Source organism: Drepanopeziza brunnea (genome assembly GCF_022702325.1).
Source record: "Drepanopeziza brunnea f. sp. 'multigermtubi' strain 214-2 chromosome Unknown ctg5, whole genome shotgun sequence".
Classification (NCBI taxonomy): Eukaryota; Fungi; Ascomycota; class Leotiomycetes; order Helotiales; family Drepanopezizaceae; genus Drepanopeziza; species Drepanopeziza brunnea.
This window is the reverse complement of record NW_027094068.1, coordinates 1,838,095-1,856,466: the sequence shown is the minus strand read 5'-3', so window position 1 is coordinate 1,856,466 and position 18,372 is coordinate 1,838,095. Positions and strand designations below refer to the sequence as shown.

Below are 18,372 nucleotides of genomic sequence, written 5' to 3'. Positions count from 1 at the left end.
CTGTTGAAAGCGACGGCGATGTAAGCGGTGGTAAGGTACTACTACCACGTAAGTGGTAATAGTGAAGGGGAATACGGATAGCAAAGGCAAACGCGGACTCATGCTATGCATAGGATTACCGGTAGGTAGTACTGTGTGTCACGGGCCAACTGTGATGTTCGGCTCCGGCCCTCGGAGAAAAGTGGGGCTCACCCAATATTGAAAAATAAAAACCTGGTAATAGTGTACTGGCTTTTTTCAGGGGTTAGATGGATGTGTTTCAAAAAAAATGGATACCAATTGGCAATTAGATCACGGGATTACCTGTAAGACGCTTCTCCTAACTCCTAGGTACCGACGGAATACCTTGATGGCCATGGCGGGGATACTCAGGTGGGGAACCAGATGGAGAGGAGGAGGGGAAACCTTGATGGGAAGGAATGAAACGAAAGGCTGGGAATTCCGGTTGACTGAGGGGCGAAGCTCTGACTCACTCTGACCAGGTACCGGTACTGTACTGTCCCTACGGATATACAACCCTTGCTACTTCCGGACTTCTCAATCGATAGTGTCATCCAAAAAGAGGAAAGAGGAGCCTGCATATGGATACGGAAGGACCACGAAAGTTGCCCTGCTTGGTGATGGGGACCAGCGCTTCGTCGACAACTGTCTACACCACTTTTGGGGGGGAGGGCATCACGAGGTAGAAAGAGGCGAAGGAGAAAGCTTTCGTTCAGTTTGCTTCCAACAATTAGTGATCGATCGAACGAACGGTATTCCGCTCCCATTCCAATTCGGCGTCTTGCTCATCATTTTAATGTGACGCTTGATTTATATCAACAGCCTCGCTTATAAGCGAATTTGGGCTTTCTACTACCTAGGGAGGTAACCCCCCCCCTTCTCTCTCCGAATACCGCCAGTAACGGGTCCGGACTACGTAGATTGCAACGTACAGTAAGTAGCCCACTCTCACCCAGCTGAACGAGCTGAAACCCAGGCCCCGCTCCACGTCAATTGTAGATGATATGATGCAGCAAGTCGGGACGGCCTCGGTCCAGACTCGCCGCCGCGCAGCTATCGCCCCATCCAAGCTCGACATGCCGCCCTCGGACTCGATATACTACTATCTGGCCAAAGCCGTGCTGTCGCTGTTGTTGTGGATCACGAGCAATCGGACCCCTACTCCCTTCGTCGTCGCCGCCCGACGATTTCCACTTCCCAATATCGTACGTGCCGCCCTCCCCACTAAACAGCGCCGCCTTGGAACATCCTGCGTCGCCAAGGCAGACGCGGGAAGTGCCAGCGACATCTCACCGGCGTAGTCGTCGAAGCCGAAGATGGCCATGTTACGCAGCGGGCTGTGGTCCGCCAGGTGTTTGACACCGCAGCGTTGAACAGCCGGTTCAGGATTGCGGCGCCGACGATGGCGCCGGCGAAGATGGATGCCGGGTCGTAGGTGTACACGTACGTAGCCCGAAACGTCGCACAACCGCTCGAAGAGCGAGAGCTCGTTCCGGACGACCTGGCACGTGGCGACGAAGAGCATCTCCAGCGACAAGACCTACGTCCGCGATATTCGCAAAACCTTTCCGACGAACTGCGCGAGACGTAGCGCGGCTGTGGTGGTGATCGGCTGCTCCAGCTAGGTCGTCGCGTCGTCATTAGACATGGGCCGCAGCTGCAATAGGCTTCGGAGAACACTGGGAGACGTCGGTGGGTGAGAGCAGGTGGTACACCATGTGCGCCCTCAGCTCTGCATCGTATGCATCTCGATCTGCCTTGTCATGTTTGCGCGCGTGGGTGGGCGGGCATCTGGAATGCTGCTGCGCTAGATTTCAGAAGATCCCCCCCGACGAGCTCCTTGCTGCGAAACCTGCAGAGATCTCCCATCACCTGCCCTGCTCCCGGACCCACCGGCTGCTCGAAATCCAACTGGATCGTCGCGCTCATGACCACCGGTCTCGTCCGTCGAATACTTCTCTCGCCTCCTTCTCCAGCACCACCAGATATCATCATGCTGCCAAAAGGCGGGACCTGAAGCCCCCCAGCAAACCTGTAGTCCCCTTCTATCTCGCACCTTGGCACGATCGGAGTCACGAATGTGTCCATGGCTCCCTCCATGCAAGTCACCCCCAGCGCCGCATCCGCCTTGTTGCGCATGGGATGCTCCATGAGGACGGCGGGCACGAAACTCGACGCGGAGATGATGGGTAGGGGAATCAAACCGATGTGACTGCCCCGGGCACCCGAGCGACTCGAATATTGAATCGATGCTCATCATGGAGAGCTATTTTATCTCAAGATCTGGATTCCGTGGATACGATGCTCTCCACGGCTGATCGCGCGCCAAATCCGAGGCTGTCTTGCTTTATTTTCGTGTGTCTTGAACCTTGGAAGATAAGGAAGGTTATGTTTTTCTCGGTATGATTGGGGACAAAGCAGCTGACTGCTTGATCTCTACGGCTGATCGCGCTCCAAATCCGAGGCTGTCTTGCTTCATTCTCGTTTGTCTTGAGCCTTGGAAGATAAGGAGGGTTATATTTTTTCTCTGTGGGACACAACAGCTGACTGCTTGCTTGCGTCTATTTCTGAAGTTGTAAGTTGTGGCTGGCCTTCTTTTCAGCGCAGCTGCGCACGTGAGATGTTCATTGGAGATGTTCTCAATTTATAGTTTATTAATGGCACCCTGAGATGGCCAGGCCGGGTAAGTCCTCTATGTCAGCGGCTCTTCGACTATTGCAATCATACCAGTGCTCCGAGATGGAAATTGGATGTATACGCTTGAAATTAATCTCGACAATCAAAAGCAACGGTTCCTCTTTCCTCTCATATAATCTATTCTATATCAGTATTCGGGAAGGGCAGAGGCTGCAGAAACCAGAGAGATATGCTTCGGGGGGGGGGGGAGTAAAATCTCTGTCTGCAGCCTCCAAGTTTCCTCAACAAAGCCCATGTCTGAGCTTTGATGGCTATGAATATACAGAGAGCTAGAGATTGACGTCTACCCGATAGTCCTATTACCGATCTCTTTCCATCTCACGCAGCATATGCCTTCGCCCACTCATTCGCATGTACGATCGCCTTCCTAGCACCTCCCCACCTCTTCCTCCTGCCCTCAAAAAAGCGATACATGAAAGGCGTCATGACGCCTCTCATCATCAGATTACACAGGTGCCTCTCTCGCCACCAGAACCTCCACCCGTTCAACCCGTACCCCAGATGCTCATCGACGCCTGTTCCCGCCGCGCTGTCCAGAAATGCATACCAAGGTCCTGGTCTCACGAGTCCGGTATAGACGCTGTCACCCTGCCCTAACGCTCTGACCCACTCATGATGTCTGTCAATCTCAGCATTCATTTTGTCTCGAGGGGGCAGTTGGTAGCTGCCTTTCCATATCTGTGCGAGAGCCATGGTGGCGAGATCCGAGACCTTCATGACGCCGTCGGTCAGGGCGAAGTAGTTGAGATAAGCGAGGGAGTCGGCGTATTGTGGAGGGAATATGTTCTGGTATAGTCTTGCTAGGGGTGCCTTGTAGATGCCGGCTCTCTTGCTGGTATCGAGCGGGCTGAACTCAGGCATTATTGAGAAGTCGGGCTCGTAGCCGGTGCATAGAATGACAGCATCCACGTGGAGGGCTGTCCCGTCCGTCAGTTCGACTTCGCCATCGCCGATGAACCGCCGCAGGCCATGTACAGATATGATGTCCTTCGCCCAGAGGCTGCTTACTAGATTATCTGTAATCAAGGGTTGGTGTTTTGCCAGAGACGGGGCGGGGGATAGCCGCCACGCGGGATCGAGCTTGAATGACTGCCTGGAGTACTTTTCGATAGTAAGGTCGAAAAGCCAACGGCTGAGGGCTGGTATGTACCGATCGAGAGCGAACTTTACGACGTTCTTCTGCCGGGTGATGACAAAATCCAGAGGTTTGTTTCGGATCTTTCGTGGTAGCTGAAAGCTGTCAAAATTTATACAAGCCAAGGATTGAAGGTTATCTGGGTCACTTACGATCTTTACACCTGCACGGTGTGAGAGATAGATGCTTTTGGCATGTCCAATAAGCTGCGTTGATGTATCTGCAGCGCTATTCCCTATTCCGAGGACCAAGACATCCATGTCCTTAAAGTCTGAAGGCCTGGTCTCCGTGTTAGCGATGTGAATCAATTCGAACTCCCTGAAGCTTATACTCTTTGAAAGCCTGGACATGCAAAATCTTCCCCTTGAATGCATCAGCATTTTCAAACTTGGGAATAGAGGCTACGGTCGATAGCCCTGTTGCGATAACGACTCGATAGAAGTCTGTGATCTCTTCTTTCCCGCTTGTAATCGTGCACACCTGCCAATTCGCATCATCGGCGCTGCGCTTTATCCATTGAACAGATGTATTGAGCTGGACGTGCCGATGGAGGTCAAAATGAGAGGCATACGACTTGATATAATCGCATGTTTGTGCCGCCGTTGGATGTACCGGGAAATCTGAAAGACCAAAGGCAAACCCTCAGCTCTTTTCAGGTCAAAGTGCGAGTAGCAAAGGAATCAACGTACCATCAGGAATTGGGAAGTCCGTAAAGGAGTTCTGTAAACAAAGTCTTTGTATTTAGCCGGATTTCATTTCATGGGGAGATAATATCACGCACGCCAAACTTGCTAACGTTCGATATGGTCGCTGATAAGTCAGTCAGATCTACAATTCTACAATTTGTTTTTGTCTCCCGTCTAGTGCAGGGTATATATGAATGGAAGAAGTGCAGAACTCACCTGGAAGCGTGGAAGTAATCCCAGCATCGTCCGAAAAAGCCCAGACACCACCGACATCCGCTCTCCGCTCAATCACTGTGACATCGAACCCTTCCTCCTTCAGATTTTTGAGCGCGGCGAGTCCACTGGGTCCTGTTCCATCATAAATGTATGTCAGCTGGCGTTTCCGGGGCCTGCAGCTGCGATGCAGAACGAAATTTGGGACTCACCGGCGCCGATGACAGCGACCTTCTGTGATCTTTTCATCATAGCAATCCAGCTTGCTTGCTACATCTGAAGACCTTACTCGGATTGGATTAAATGAGATGTTGGTAGGATTTTTGAAATGGATGAGCTGACTGAAATATGGGAAGTGGAGGCTGAAGGCGTGCATCCGCTCGTGTCACCCGTCGAAACTTTGTTAGTAAGCAGCTAGCTTGAGAGCTAAAGGAAGTATTTGCTGAAGGCGGTTCTACTCTCCCCCCCCATGAATAAATGTCGGACCCAGTTTAGGCCCATAAATCATAGAGCGGTGGTTTCTTAATGGCTCAAAGCCCTGTCAACTCCACTGTATAGACTAAATACTGGCTCAAAGATACTTTCCAAAGCTGAATCCTTATAAGTTGATTGGTTTAAGCCTTGGTAAGATCCCCTTGCGAAATTATACTTTCGACATTTATTCATGGGGGGGGAGAGTAGTGGTTCTGGTGGTTTTGATGGAGTTCCAAGAGTGGGCAAAGACATGTTGGCATACTTGTATCAAGATGTACTACGATAGCAAATGCATTTCTACTCATTTTGGCGGCTCAAACGCCATAGACTTTGATACTTGGCATTTATGAGTCATCAATTCCTGCCAATCGGCCACTTATCGCTGTTGCCCGTCTCCACCGCGCATGGCTTGCCAAGGTCTCATTTACTACGTAAAACCAGAGGATGCGGAATCCCTTGGTAGCCCTTTCGCTTAATCCAATATCATTATATGTAGTACGTACTACGTACAACGTGTTGTACCGTACTCTCCCCCCCCATGAATAAATGTCGAAAGTATAATTTCGCAAGGGGATCTTACCAAGGCTTAAACCAATCAACTTATAAGGATTCAGCTTTGGAAAGTATCTTTGAGCCAGTATTTAGTCTATACAGTGGAGTTGACAGGGCTTTGAGCCATTAAGAAACCACCGCTCTATGATTTATGGGCCTAAACTGGGTCCGACATTTATTCATGGGGGGGGAGAGTAGTAGCTTTCACTTCGCTGCATTGGTACTCCCCATGTTTAAATGTCGGACCCAGTCTAGCTTCATACGAAGTGTAGTACAACAATCGTAGAGCGGTGGCTTCTGAATGGCTCAAAGCCCTGTCAACTCAATTGCACAGACTAGTTACTAAATTAAAGATACTTTTCAAGGCTGTATTCTTATAAATTGATTGGTTTAAGCCCTGATAAGATCCTTCGCAAGATTATACTTTCGACATGTATTTATTCATGGGGGGGGATAGTAGCCAGTTAACCGTATCCGCGAAGCTCGGAAGAAAGGGATTCTTAGTAAGGTATATAGTGCTAAGCAATTCGGCGGCGTCAAAAAGATTCGAAACGCTATTCTTCAAAGCGTTATCGTTCTAGCGTATCGAAAGCAAGGTTACGTCCCCGTCAGTCCCCGTCGGTGAACTTGAAGAGTAGTTGAAGATGCTTTAGCAAAGCGGATTGGTCTATCCGTATACTTCAACTTCTCTTGTCTTTCTTTCGATTTGACTTTGAAAAGTAAAGGTGTTTCAATTCGAATACGATCGGAATGAATCGTTAATGCTTTAGGCTTTCGTATAATTGGCGTACGAGGCATTTGAATTAAAAGAAAGCGAGGCTGATCGCAAAGCGTTAGCGTAAAAGGTCGAAGGCTATTTCGAAAGTCGTACAATTGCGTAAAAGTTCAAGAGGTTAAAATTAGCGTTGAAGCTGGAAAAGCTGACGCTTGCGAATCAAGTAGTGGTACATACGTAGTACTACGTACGTTGTACTTCATCGTAGTATTCGTAGCGCGGTAGCTTTCAAGGTTCGTAATTGAAAAGGTCTTGAATTCTCATCGTTGCGGCGGCAGCGGCGTAATTGCTCGACATGTAAAGAATTCTGCCAGTTTTTTAAGGTTAAGGGCCGTATTCTAAAGGTACCCAAGGTTCACTGCCACCCTCCCCCTTGCAAGCCCCTGCTAAACCCCTTAGTAAAAATACACTTTCGAATTTAAAACGCGCAAGAATAGTAGTACTACGTACGTACGTACGTACTACTACGTACTGTACGTAGTACTACTACGTCGCAGGCGTAAGTATTACCCCTCGAGGGTATGGAAAACAGGGGGTTTAAAGTGGAAACTAAACTTTTAAGGCACCCTCGAGGGGTAATACTTAGGCCTGTACCGTGGTACGTCGCAGGCGTAAGTATTACCCCTCGAGGGTAGGGAAACCAAGGGGTTTAAAGTGGAAACTAAACTTTTGAAGCACCCTCGAGGGGTAATACGTAGTACTTACGCCTGTACCGTGGGTACAACGGTAGTTGTAAGAATAAGCAGACCTCGCTGTCGAATAAAATAAGGCCTTTTTAACCTTATCAAACTCAGCCCAACGCAGGGTCTTAGTCGGCCCCTGGCCCTGAACTTTAAGCAAGCTTAAGGATATTCCAACGAGAAGACGAGGCAAGGCTGCTACACGAATGCAATCCAATGCGGCCAGTAGTTGATCGAGCTCAGCACGCAAGCGTCGAGCACAAATGCGATTGGTCTAGAACGGCGCAAAACCCTCAGGATTAGCCCGCAGTATGGTATAGTTAACTTCATGCAACGTCCCTCTGGCGTGTAAGGTCCCTTCCACCGTTTTAAGTAAGTACGTACGGGCTGGACCGGTTGACAAGGGTCGGGAGATGTACCACGGTACAGGCCTAAGTATTACCCCTCGAGGGTGCCTTAAAAGTTTAGTTTCCACTTTAAACCCCCTGTTTTCCATACCCTCGAGGGGTAATACTTACGCCTGCGACGTAGTAATACAGTTTGACCTTACTAAATTTAACCTTGTACCACACAGACTTCGTAGCCTGACCACGTTTGATTAAGGGCATGAAGATGGGATTGTAAGAAAGAAAGCATCCCATTCTCCTCAAGAAGGTTTGTTCTCAGAGTATTGGCGTCCATGGGGGTGTTTGTGACTTTCGAGACAAATCACCCTACGTGAATAGTAAGTAGCCAGTTAACGTAGAGGAGCTGAGAGACTGTGACAACCAGCTTACCGATACGCTCCCTTTGGAACATAATATCTGCGAGCCGGTACAGGGGTCTATTAATATCCACCTACATATCTCTCTGTGGATTCCGTAAGGCGTCGGTGGATATGACAACTACTAGTCGGAACGAGAAGGCGCTCCAATAAAAGAAATCTCAGATTAATATCATCTCGAATGATGTTCCACATAACAGCAGTGTCGCTCGCTCGACCATCAAAACGCGCCTCATGCCCAGAATGCAGCTCGTTCCAAATCCGGCAAGAGATAACACAACACCGGAGAACGAGAATATTCTTGAGTTTCGCCAGACGCTTCGCAAATCCTGCATTCAATCGTGTATGCAGAGCAAGATCCGAGGAACTTCCGTAGACTTACCGATCGATACCCGAGACAAAACCTGAGCTAAAGCAATGCCTTGTTCAATAGACCCAGCCCTCCAAGCCCCACCACTTTCCTCGTCGGGAAGCCCAGAAGCGAGGACCTTCTCGAACGCGAGGAACGGCGTTCGGAGTGATGTGGCTGGTCGCAATGGACAGTGCACAGCACAGAAAACAACCACTGCCAAGTGAGTCAAAGGGTAGGGCGCAGGGAGCACCAGAACTTTCCTCAAGGCGAGGAGGACACTTGTGGTGCTCCTACACTCTTGTACATACGTTCACCTTTCATCACCTTTCGTCAATTGCTTTAAGCCTTGACAGAGGGACAAGTCGAGTGAGAATGGGCACGCTTCGTACATGGACAACTTCTATTCTACAGCCGCCAATTGGTGGAATGTTACCTTCAGTAAGCCCGCAAGATACCCCTGGATAAATTGAATACGAAGACCCAGAATATGAAAGAGCTTGAAACCAGGCGTGGGACACATCGGAAAGATGGAAGAAAACAACTTTACATGCGAAAATTAAAAATTTGCAACTTCATCTCACAGCAATCTCAATCCAAGTCAAAAGTCAGGAGATGTGTGGCACGTATAGGATACCTAAGTAATATTTATTGGCCTATCGAGCAGAATGAGCGCATCTATGTTATGGCTCTCGTAATGGATGCTTGTACGCCTTTTCAGCTTCTCCCGCTGAGTCCGAACTGGTGCATTCCATTCTCAACGCTAAGAGCTGCCGTCCCGGCAATCTCATGAAGTCGACTGACCATTGAGATATGAGTACCACAAATTTGAGGACATGTCACAACTCCATACTTTTCACCCTCGCCCGCCCCTTCTGTCCCTCGAAAGCCACAGCTGGGATACTGCTTGCATCAGAACTGATGGACCCCGTTCTCACATAGCGGTTGTTGAAGCCATTGACCCCAAGTCCAAATTTATCATCGTCTTCCCCGGAGTGCGTCACGGGATACGACGCCTGCTTCCGTGGGGTGTCAAGATCTACACTCTCTTCTCTGCCGAGTCGAAGGTGGATATTCTCTTCGACACTGTCCATCTCATCAGAGCTGCCGTTATTGAATCCATTTGCAACGATAGAATGAGAATCACCGAGATCGACGCTCTCTTGATCATGGGTGATGCGAGTGTAGTCATACTCATCGTCCTCGATGTCCTCTTCGTCTTCATACATCATATAGCCATTTTGTCCTGACTGAAAGCCGTTGTCCATCTCGTGTTCCGACTCCGGGATTTCTGGTTCGTCTGGCGGGGGAATATCCAGGTAAGGGCGGCTCTCGTCATCTTGCGGATCATTTTCGTCTAATGGTGCATCTTCATCTTCCTCCTGCTGCACCTCGTCGTCAGGTTGAACTTCATTTTCGGGTTGAACGGCATGCTCACGCGCTGGGTTCGGTATCGGGTCTTCCATAACCACCTGCTCCTCATCCTCGCTTTCCACCACCCGATACTCACTCAGAGGAGGCCGCTTCGAAGTCCTTGCTTTGGTAATAGGCTTCTTTGCTTTCTGGCCAGGGGATTTGCGCGTGGACTTGCTTTTCTTAATGGCCTGGGAAGCAGGACCAATATCATCACCGCCGGCATCGGATACATGATCATTTGTTTCCTGGCTCTCAGTTGAATTCTGAGCTTTCATGCGTGATCGTAGCTTTTTGGGTCGCTTGGCCGAAACCGGAGGCGTCTTGTCGTTATCATCTTTCATCTCAGCCGTTGCAGCAGTACTGGCACCTTCACCATTGGCGCTGAAGCTCTCTGTCTTACTGGACTTTCGCTTCTTTTTGATTGTGTTTGATTCTTCGCCGTTGTCATCCTCGGACACATATTTTCTCTTGCGCTTAGATTTGCCTATCCTTAAACCCCTCATGATGTCCGGCTCCTCAGGAGCAGCACTTTCATACAAGTCGATGAGGGCTGACACGACTTCCTGAAGTTTCATGGACTCGTGATCTTCGATGAGCTCCTTCATACTCCTAAGTGCAATCTTGAAGGCCATTCTTCTCCCAGAAGTCCCGAGTTCTTGTTGAATTTGGTACCACGGAATCGATTTTTGCCTCCCGGCCTTGGTGTCCCTGATCTGGTACAGCATTTGGAGTTTCTCCCCCGGAAGCATTGAATTAGCGTCCGCCTCGGCGCTCTCAAGGCGCCATCCGGGTTTGGCTATAGGCACGAGATCTTGCTCTCCCGGGCTTTCGGGTTCCTCCTCCTCTCGCTTTTGAATTTTCTTCCACTTGATCTGACATTGAAGTCGACTCCGTTTATGGCCCATTTCGGCACTGACTCGTTGCCAATCCATAAAGCTGTAGATGTCCGTCGAAGATTTGAATTGCTTATCGGCCCTCAAACCTTTCGCAATTCCCTCCACCACCCTCCTCAGCTTCTCCTCTTCCCTGAGATCCCAGGAAACCTTTACCTGATTGTCTCCACACACCAAGTAGTTCCTCCAGCGATCGCGACAATCTTCTGGAAATCGATTGAGCTCTGCACCAATTAGCTTCCACTTGCCCGGACGTCTCTCATAAGCATCTTTCAAGTCCTGGTCCTGCTCCTCGGTCCACGATCCGCGTGCTTCGAAGTTGTGGAACTGGCGACGGCACCGATTGAGAATCTTGACTTGTGGTAGGTTCGGAACTTCTTCATACATGTGCGTCCAGAACTGTCTGTTTTTCGATTTGGAAGCATCATCTTGAATAATGGCGTTCATATCCCTCTGCTCGAGGTCGTTCATATCTCTGTACGACTGGACAGCAGCTTCGATGGCACGAGCATCATCATCGGGAAGACGTGCCCCCTTTGGTAAGGGAGTGACCTGGCTAGTGACCGGATTCTTAAGCGTTTTGGCTTTAGGTGTTTTAGCAGCACTGCTCTCTCGGCTCAACGTCTTCCTCTTAGCCTTGGTCTTGGCCTGTGACGACTCCGGCTTACCAGCAGGAAGGCCACGTTTCCGGGGTTGGACAGCTTTGGGAGTCTGCGCTGGTATTTCAACCGACGGTTCCGATTCCGGTTCCGGTTCCGGTTCCGGTTGCGACGGTTCCGGCTGTGGTGAGGGAGGCTCATCAGGATTTCCCTCTGGGGGTTTGATGTGTGAAGCAGTGGATTGAAGCTTGTTAATAGGTGTAAATATCGGGGTAGATCTCCGTTGCAGACTCGATGCCATATTTGATGCCATGTAAGTGCTGGAAGGTGGGGGTCCTAGCGAGCTGGCATCCGAAGGAGCAGGCGAATACCTCTTATTTTCCATCTGGCTTGCATAGAGCCGGGCAGCAGTTTCACCAAGTTTCGTCAGTGATTGGCTCGAAACGGAATGAGACCTGCTGCGTGGTCTTGGTTCCGGTGCATCGTTTGCGACGGGGGCAATCTGTGATAAGATGAAGTCGTACTCGGTCGACTCGGCCGTTTCTGCTGCCTTAACCTTGGATTTTCTGCGCTTAGAATTTGATCCCATCGCCGTATCAGAAACTTTTCTCTTGCCTAAAGCTTTCTTTGAAGGTCCTTTAGGTGCCGATTCTTCGTTTGCTGCCTCTTCGAGTGCTAATAGCTCGGCACTGTTTTGAATCCGGGCTTCTACCTCAGAGGTATCTTCCTGAACAGCTGAGTGGGATGCTGATAGGTTGTAAGGAGCAGGCTTGTGGGATGGGTACAAGTTAGAGGCAGAGTCGTCCTCGTCGGTCGCAGCATTGTTCTGCGACTGCTTGTGGGGGGACCTATGCGATCTTTGTTTTGCCTTCTTGATCTTACCTGGGGTTTGACCTAGGTTGTTAGACTGATCTTGAGCGTTCATGACAGCAGCGCCTTCTCCCTCATCAAGGGTTGGCTGAACCTCCGATTCCGGATTCGATTTCTTAGACTTTTTTGACTTCTTGACCTTCGCCTCTGTGCTCTGACTCTTGGCCAAACGACCCTTCTTCATCGCAGACACAATATCTTCGCTTTCTATTTCGTAATTCATGGGTTCCGCAGGTTGTGGGGTATTATCGATGGCGCTGGTCCCGGCCGCTTCAGCCTTCGATCGTCTTTTTCTGGACCGGGCGCCTCTCCGGGATTGTTTGGATTTTGCTTCCTCCACAGGCTCCTTCTGCTCCTGCTCCTGCATCTCTTTCACATGTCCATTGGTACCATTGCTCGACGGGAGCGCATGTGCAGGGTTCTTCTCTTCTACTTCTGCCGCCATTTCCGGGGCAGCATACTCCTCCATGATCGAAGAGCCCATCAGAGAAGAGTCCATCATCGACGAATCTGGCGCCTGTTGGCTCTGCCTCCTCCTCTTCTTGTCCAGCTTCCTTAAGGTTTTCAGTCGCTTCCTCTCCTTCTTATCCTCTTCCTTTCTCTCTTCCTCCGTTGTAGGTCGTGCATCAGCTACCTCGTCGAAGCCGTTGGCAGTCTCCATCTCGTCGCGACTCATTTCTTGCAGACGTCGTTCGGTCAGCCAGCGCGTCTTCAAAAGCACAAATTCCAACCGTTGCAATTGCAGAAGGAAATCTGCAAGCAGCGGCCCCACACCCAGCTTTTGTAAGTCGCGCTACGGGTAGCTCCACCCCATCATGAACAGCTGTCAGAATTCTATTGAAACTTACCAGAGGATCCCTCACCGTGGTTGAGATTGCTGGATTGGGGAATTGAGGAAGAAAATAGTCCTTTGAATCTCTGCAACATTGTGGGTCGTTGATCAAGTTGCCAACAGACGAGAGCGAGGAGCGTCTGGAAGTTTCAAGCCCATTTTGAATTTAGGTTTTGTGGCCGACGCGTCGTTTGATAAAAAATTCATGATGCCTTGTTCATCAGGCATAAAGAACTAGGCACGTGACATCAGAGCGGAACTGAAACCATTACAATTGCCTGAACAATCCTCCGAGTATTTGAACAAGGAAAGATAGTGCCTGATTCTTCGTTGTATGCTGCTGGACAGCCTCCCTGATTCTACATTTCACATGGTTAGCAGTAGATAGTGTGGTGGAGTTGGCGTTCCTGATCCCTGACTTCCTGGTCTATTATTGGCCTTGTATCAGGCCCCACTACCACGTGCTCTCCACTCCACTAGGCACGTTGCTATGTCACGTGCACACGCATATATCGACGAGTAGTTGGTTCCTCCCTGAACCATCATCACATCGTCATTACAAGACAATACAATACAATAAATACTACGACGAACAGACGTTACCTCTTTTCCCTCTCCTTTTCACCCTCGATACTATCATGATTTTATTCTTATACATCTCTTGATTCGCAGTCAGGTATATGCTGGAGCTCTTCCATCCACAATAGATAGACGCACCATGACCCAATCTCAAAGACTGGATAGATGAACAACACTCTACAATTTGAATGCCGAGGTTAATGGATACAGACAATAAAAGTAGATCCGTTTAGACATGACATAGCAAGACATGCCCTTGGGTAACTGCTCAAGGACCGACCCTCCCGCAGCGTAAAAAGGAGAGAGGAGCCCATGTAACGGCAAAAAAGGGGAGAGAGCGAAGCGCCAAACCACAATTATACCACGTTCGTAGAAGAGGAAAATGGGCCTTCCTTTCCTGTCTGCAGGACAAAATGCCAAGATCCTTCGAGGGGACGTGCTCGGCTAGCAATAATGGATGTCAACCACCAAAAGAAGACCTGGAAAACATATCCGTATATAAAAAGCTATTCCGAGTCTCCTAGGCACTTTCTGAGTACCCGAAGGGTGGAAAGACTTTTCAAGTCCAAACATTCAAGAGGAGTAAATGTCATAGATGTGCATTATGACACTGCTACCCCGGACATCCCGCATTTGTGATTTCTACTTCAAGTTCCTTCACAGGAATGGTTTTTATCAGGAAAGGGAAAAGAAAGGGGCTGATCTAAACCTCCGGCATCATTAAGTCAAGAATAGCAGCGGGATCGTTTGGTAAAGCAAGATTTATTACTCATATCTACATATTTCCAAACGCAGGCACAGGAGCTACAGGAAAGAAAAAGAAGGAAAAAAAAAGGATAGACCAGCATAAACTACATCCTAGCATCCGATGTAAGCTAGAGATATGCAGCGGCTCGTTGGCACCCTTTCCTTCCCGGCGGACAAATCTTGAATCAGGGTCTGGAGAAATTCCTTGATCTTGCCTGAGGTGTTGAGGGATGCTCATTTTCAGCTGGTGGCGATACGGTATACGCATCAAGTCTCGGCGGGTATGTCACGTTGGACCAGAGGGTTACGAAGTCGAATTCCTCTTCCGTAACATCACGGCTAGGTAGCCTTCCACATCCTGCCGATCGCGGGGTATGGCGAGGTGGCGGTTCTCTCTGTCCTGCGCCGCCCTTTTTCTTGCTGCTACTGTTCTTAATCTTACTAAAGATGCCCAAGGGGTTTCCCCGGCCGAACTCCTCCTTGATTGAACTTGCGGACGACTTATGCCGGACAAACAAACTGCTTAGACTGCCTTTTTTCTTTAACGTTGGTGCTCGAGTTGTAGTATCCAGGGGGATAAAGTAGGGGTCGTGATTGAGGAACTCATAATTGTCATTACGAGGAACCGGACGGGGCGGATCTGCTCGTTGATATTGGTAATCCAAACTCAGCACGCGTTGACGTGGGTACGCAATATTTGGAGGGCTGGAAGCGAGTGGTGTTGCAGCAGACGCGGGAGCGGTTACGTTGCTGACAACCTTGTTAACAACAACCGAGTCCGCACCGTCGCTTTTCTCCGATACTGACTTCCTTCCACGATCAACCTGCTTTGAAGCTGATACCAGTGACTGTTCCGGACTGTTCCAAGGTTTTGGCGGCAGAGGCACATCTGGCGGAGGTCCTGCGGTATCTAAGCGAGGGCTAGGTTTTCTCAACGATTTTCCGCTTTCTGGAGTGTCTAGATCGACAGACGTTGTTAAGACTTGTGTGTTCTCTTCCACAGACTCTAATGGGCTTCTTGGAATTGTAGGAGTGGTGTGAAGGCTCTCCATTGATCTAAGAAGTGAGCTTCTTCGCAGTTTCCCACGATTGGGTGAATTGCCCAGCGTCGAAACTACCTCTTTTGATGTTCGGGGGCGACGTGGTTGAGAAATTGAATTGTATCTTCCAATTCCTTCGACAGAGGTCTCAGTGGGAAGCCTGCTATGTACTTCGAACGGGCCAGACTCTGGGGAAGGTGTCGCCGGATCTAAAGCGAAGGCACGCTCGCTAAGCCTCTCGGGTGCATCGATAGGGGGAATAAATCCGAGATATTTGAGAGTTGGAGCACGATTTCGTGTGCTTGATGCACTATCATCCTTTGGATGATATGCGACCGGAGAAGTGAGGGATCTTTCCGCGTGCGCGAGGGCTGCAGGGTCAATCTTTGGCTGAGTAGCAGCTGAGGTAGTCTTGTTTGTGTTGGAATCAACTTTCGCGTCGATTCTTGACTTGTGAATCCCTCCCAGGTTACCAGTCGACTGGCCCAACTGTGGCTGCTTTGTGAGCTGTACATCAGCTGTCGAATGGGAATACAAAGTTGTTGGATACAAGCCTTCAAGGTTCGTGCCAGAGACGGTCTGTGAGCTAGCGTGTCTACCAGGGCGAAAATTGATCATACTCAACATCTTTCTTGGAGCCTTTGTTGTCTTCGGACTTGGGTTTGCGGCAACTTCCGTGGGGTTCAGAACAGGAACTTTTGTGCCTAAAACCACCATGTCTTTCACGTTATTGATGCCTCTCACCCCTTCGATCATGGCTTCCGCCACGTTCAGGTACTCGTCGACGGTCTCTCGAACCCGGAACCATGATCTCAGGTGGCTTGGCTTGTGGTACATGTCGAGAGTTTCAGATATCTTTGTAGATCCTGTCCTCATGTCATGCAGATACTCGAAATATTTAGATCTGAGCTCCAGCAATGTGTTGGGGTCGAAAGAAGCGTCTGGGGTTTCATTGACGACCGGTGGGAAGAGGGTGTTCAACATCGCTAAAGCATTGGCCTCGTAAAAGTCCTCGTCGACTAGCGTTGCGATCATAATCTACTCGAATGTTAGCAGATGTTTCTCTCCGATCCGAAAGGAGACATACCCAGATCCTCAAGTTGACGAACAGGTCGGCATACAATGTTTGAGCTTTCATGTCACGCGCTTGCGCTCTTTCCATCCATTCCAGTGCTTTGTCCTCATCTATGAGAGCCGTTCGCCAGTTGTGCATCGTCAGAGACAGCCGTTTTCCTACTGCTCGCAGATGGTCTCGCCTACTGAACTCGAGATCTCGTAAAAAGTCTAAGGCAGTCAGGCCGGAGAGAGGTTCGAACTCAGAGAATTTAGTAACGAAAGACCGCTGCAGACAGTATGTACGGATTGTCGATACTGGAATTGTTCCCCTGATTTCGTGCTCCTCATCAAAGGTAGGTATGCGGCCCTGCTGACGCTTGATATTCTCTTGACTAATCTTTAAACTTCTGGTCGAGCATGATATGAGGTTGGTAATGTTCATCAAGGTCTCGTTGCCCGGGTCTGTGAACCGATCACTCGGGCAATTCGATCCACCCAGTTGTGAGTTCTCTCGCTGATCTCCTGCTTCAGCGGTGTTAAGATCTGGGGATGTGGGAGGCAAAGGATCCAGAGACGCGAAGAAGTTAGAGATTAGTCGTCCCTGGGGGTCCAAAACCCAAAATTCGTGTACATCCTTCAACTTTGGGAGGTTTTGCTTCTGGAGACCTTTAATTGGAGGTTAGTGATGTCTCCCCACACAGGTGCTGATTGGAGGGAATTGTAAGCTCACCCTTATTGATAGAAAACATGGTGGAAGAGAAGCGTTAGCTGCGCTGGACTCAATGATGTGACCGAAAATCCGATGAAGCGCGTCGCACACTGCTGTGTCGATGCAATTGAGTTGCAGGAGGTGAAGGTAGAGTCGAGATCGAAGAGATCAGGTAAACAGTCCTCGGAGATCGAAACCGAGTCGCAGGAAACACAGAGACTGCGCGGCGACAGTGCAAGGAAGAAAGTTCGCGGAATTATGATACGGGAGTGAAAAGTACGCGTATTCCAGCGTGCTGCGAGAGCTGTAGGGCTTAGAAGGGTGTGGTCGAGAGATTTTGTGGTCGGAGGTCAAAGAGGTCGATGCTGTTGAGGTTGGTGTTGAAAGCGGAGATCGCGTCGTCGATAGGAAACTTGAACTCGTTGACATCTCCGGACGCGTAGAAAAGGCTAAGCGAGTTAGGCAGCCACCCACAGTATTTTGCCGACGCCATGAGTCCATCCTATCACCTTTATCTTTGCCGGTCTGAAGTATACTTCTCTCAGCAAGTTTCTCTTGGCACAAGTATGCTAATATACAAGCACACTTGAAGCTAGCTATCCGATGAAGACGCAGAGTCTGGCATTTTAGAATCGCTTTAGTTCTTATTTGCGTTTATGTTGGTAAGAAGCCCCTTTGTGATTGATTGCTACAGGTTTGACTTTACTTGATACTTACTCGCTGTAGCTGAACCTATCTTTCAGTTCATGTTAAGCTTCTCCCCAAGGTAGATAAAGTTAAAAAGCTATTGTATCACTCTCTGCGATATTGTGGTTTTGGAACGGGGGAGTTCAGACTAGGAAAAACATATCCTGCCACTTCCAATGCAGAAAGGAGGTATGCATCCCATTTCAACATTGGTTCAATAACAGTGTCCAGATGAATTGAGGTCATCCGGGGAGACAAAGGTTGCATTAAGGCAGAGGGTTCTTTCGGCTCAGAAAATATCTTTTTGGACGGCCAAGTCGCGCAGTCTATGTCCTGATTAATAGTAACCACAATCCCTGCAGATGTGAACTGATGATATTGACACATGTCTTCAAGCTGGTTATGCGAAGGTGTCAAAAGTATAGCATTCTGACCTGCTTGCAATCGGAACACTATCGTAATATCTCCAGGCCAGTGGATCCTTGGAAATATAGGGCTGTAACCCTCTTGACCTTGTAAAATAGTACATCGACTCAATCTATACACTATCTGCTGTCAATAAGAGTGTTTCTTCATTTGACAATTAAGAGCTGCTGTTCGGCTCTCTGAGCTAGCCCACT

The 18,372-nt window shown here is 49.3% G+C and overlaps 5 protein-coding genes across 6 annotated transcripts; 1 reads left to right on the top strand and 4 right to left on the bottom strand.

The window, feature by feature from the left end:
* Positions 1-1,076: 1,076 nt before the first annotated feature.
* L3040_003850 (uncharacterized protein) lies at positions 1,077-1,435 on the top strand (the record flags this gene model as incomplete). The annotated part of the gene is made up of 2 exons (XM_066156564.1): positions 1,077-1,205; positions 1,283-1,435. The coding sequence occupies 2 exons, from the start codon at positions 1,077-1,079 to the stop codon at positions 1,433-1,435; spliced, it is 282 nt and encodes a 93-aa protein (XP_066012145.1).
* A 326-nt stretch (positions 1,436-1,761) lies between these two features.
* On the bottom strand, positions 1,762-2,151 carry L3040_003849 (uncharacterized protein; the record flags this gene model as incomplete). The annotated part of the gene is made up of 1 exon (XM_066156563.1): positions 1,762-2,151. The coding sequence occupies one exon, from the start codon at positions 2,149-2,151 to the stop codon at positions 1,762-1,764; it is 390 nt and encodes a 129-aa protein (XP_066012144.1).
* An 864-nt stretch (positions 2,152-3,015) lies between these two features.
* On the bottom strand, positions 3,016-4,983 carry L3040_003848 (uncharacterized protein; the record flags this gene model as incomplete). The annotated part of the gene is made up of 7 exons (XM_007294543.2): positions 3,016-3,927; positions 3,985-4,111; positions 4,164-4,452; positions 4,522-4,552; positions 4,614-4,642; positions 4,735-4,866; positions 4,944-4,983. The coding sequence occupies 7 exons, from the start codon at positions 4,981-4,983 to the stop codon at positions 3,016-3,018; spliced, it is 1,560 nt and encodes a 519-aa protein (XP_007294605.2).
* A 4,180-nt stretch (positions 4,984-9,163) lies between these two features.
* Positions 9,164-12,778, bottom strand: L3040_003847 (uncharacterized protein; the record flags this gene model as incomplete). Of its 2 annotated transcripts, none has more annotated exons than XM_007294544.1 (1): positions 9,164-12,778. In XM_007294544.1, one exon carries the CDS (start codon positions 12,776-12,778, stop codon positions 9,164-9,166), a length of 3,615 nt encoding a protein of 1,204 aa, XP_007294606.1. The 2 variants fall into 2 exon arrangements, with proteins under 2 accessions (XP_007294606.1, XP_066012143.1); XM_066156562.1 differs by having other exon boundaries at positions 9,164-11,104.
* A 1,667-nt stretch (positions 12,779-14,445) lies between these two features.
* On the bottom strand, positions 14,446-17,105 carry L3040_003846 (uncharacterized protein; the record flags this gene model as incomplete). The annotated part of the gene is made up of 3 exons (XM_007294545.1): positions 14,446-16,338; positions 16,388-17,022; positions 17,087-17,105. The coding sequence occupies 3 exons, from the start codon at positions 17,103-17,105 to the stop codon at positions 14,446-14,448; spliced, it is 2,547 nt and encodes an 848-aa protein (XP_007294607.1).
* Between the last annotated feature and the right edge of the window lie 1,267 nt (positions 17,106-18,372).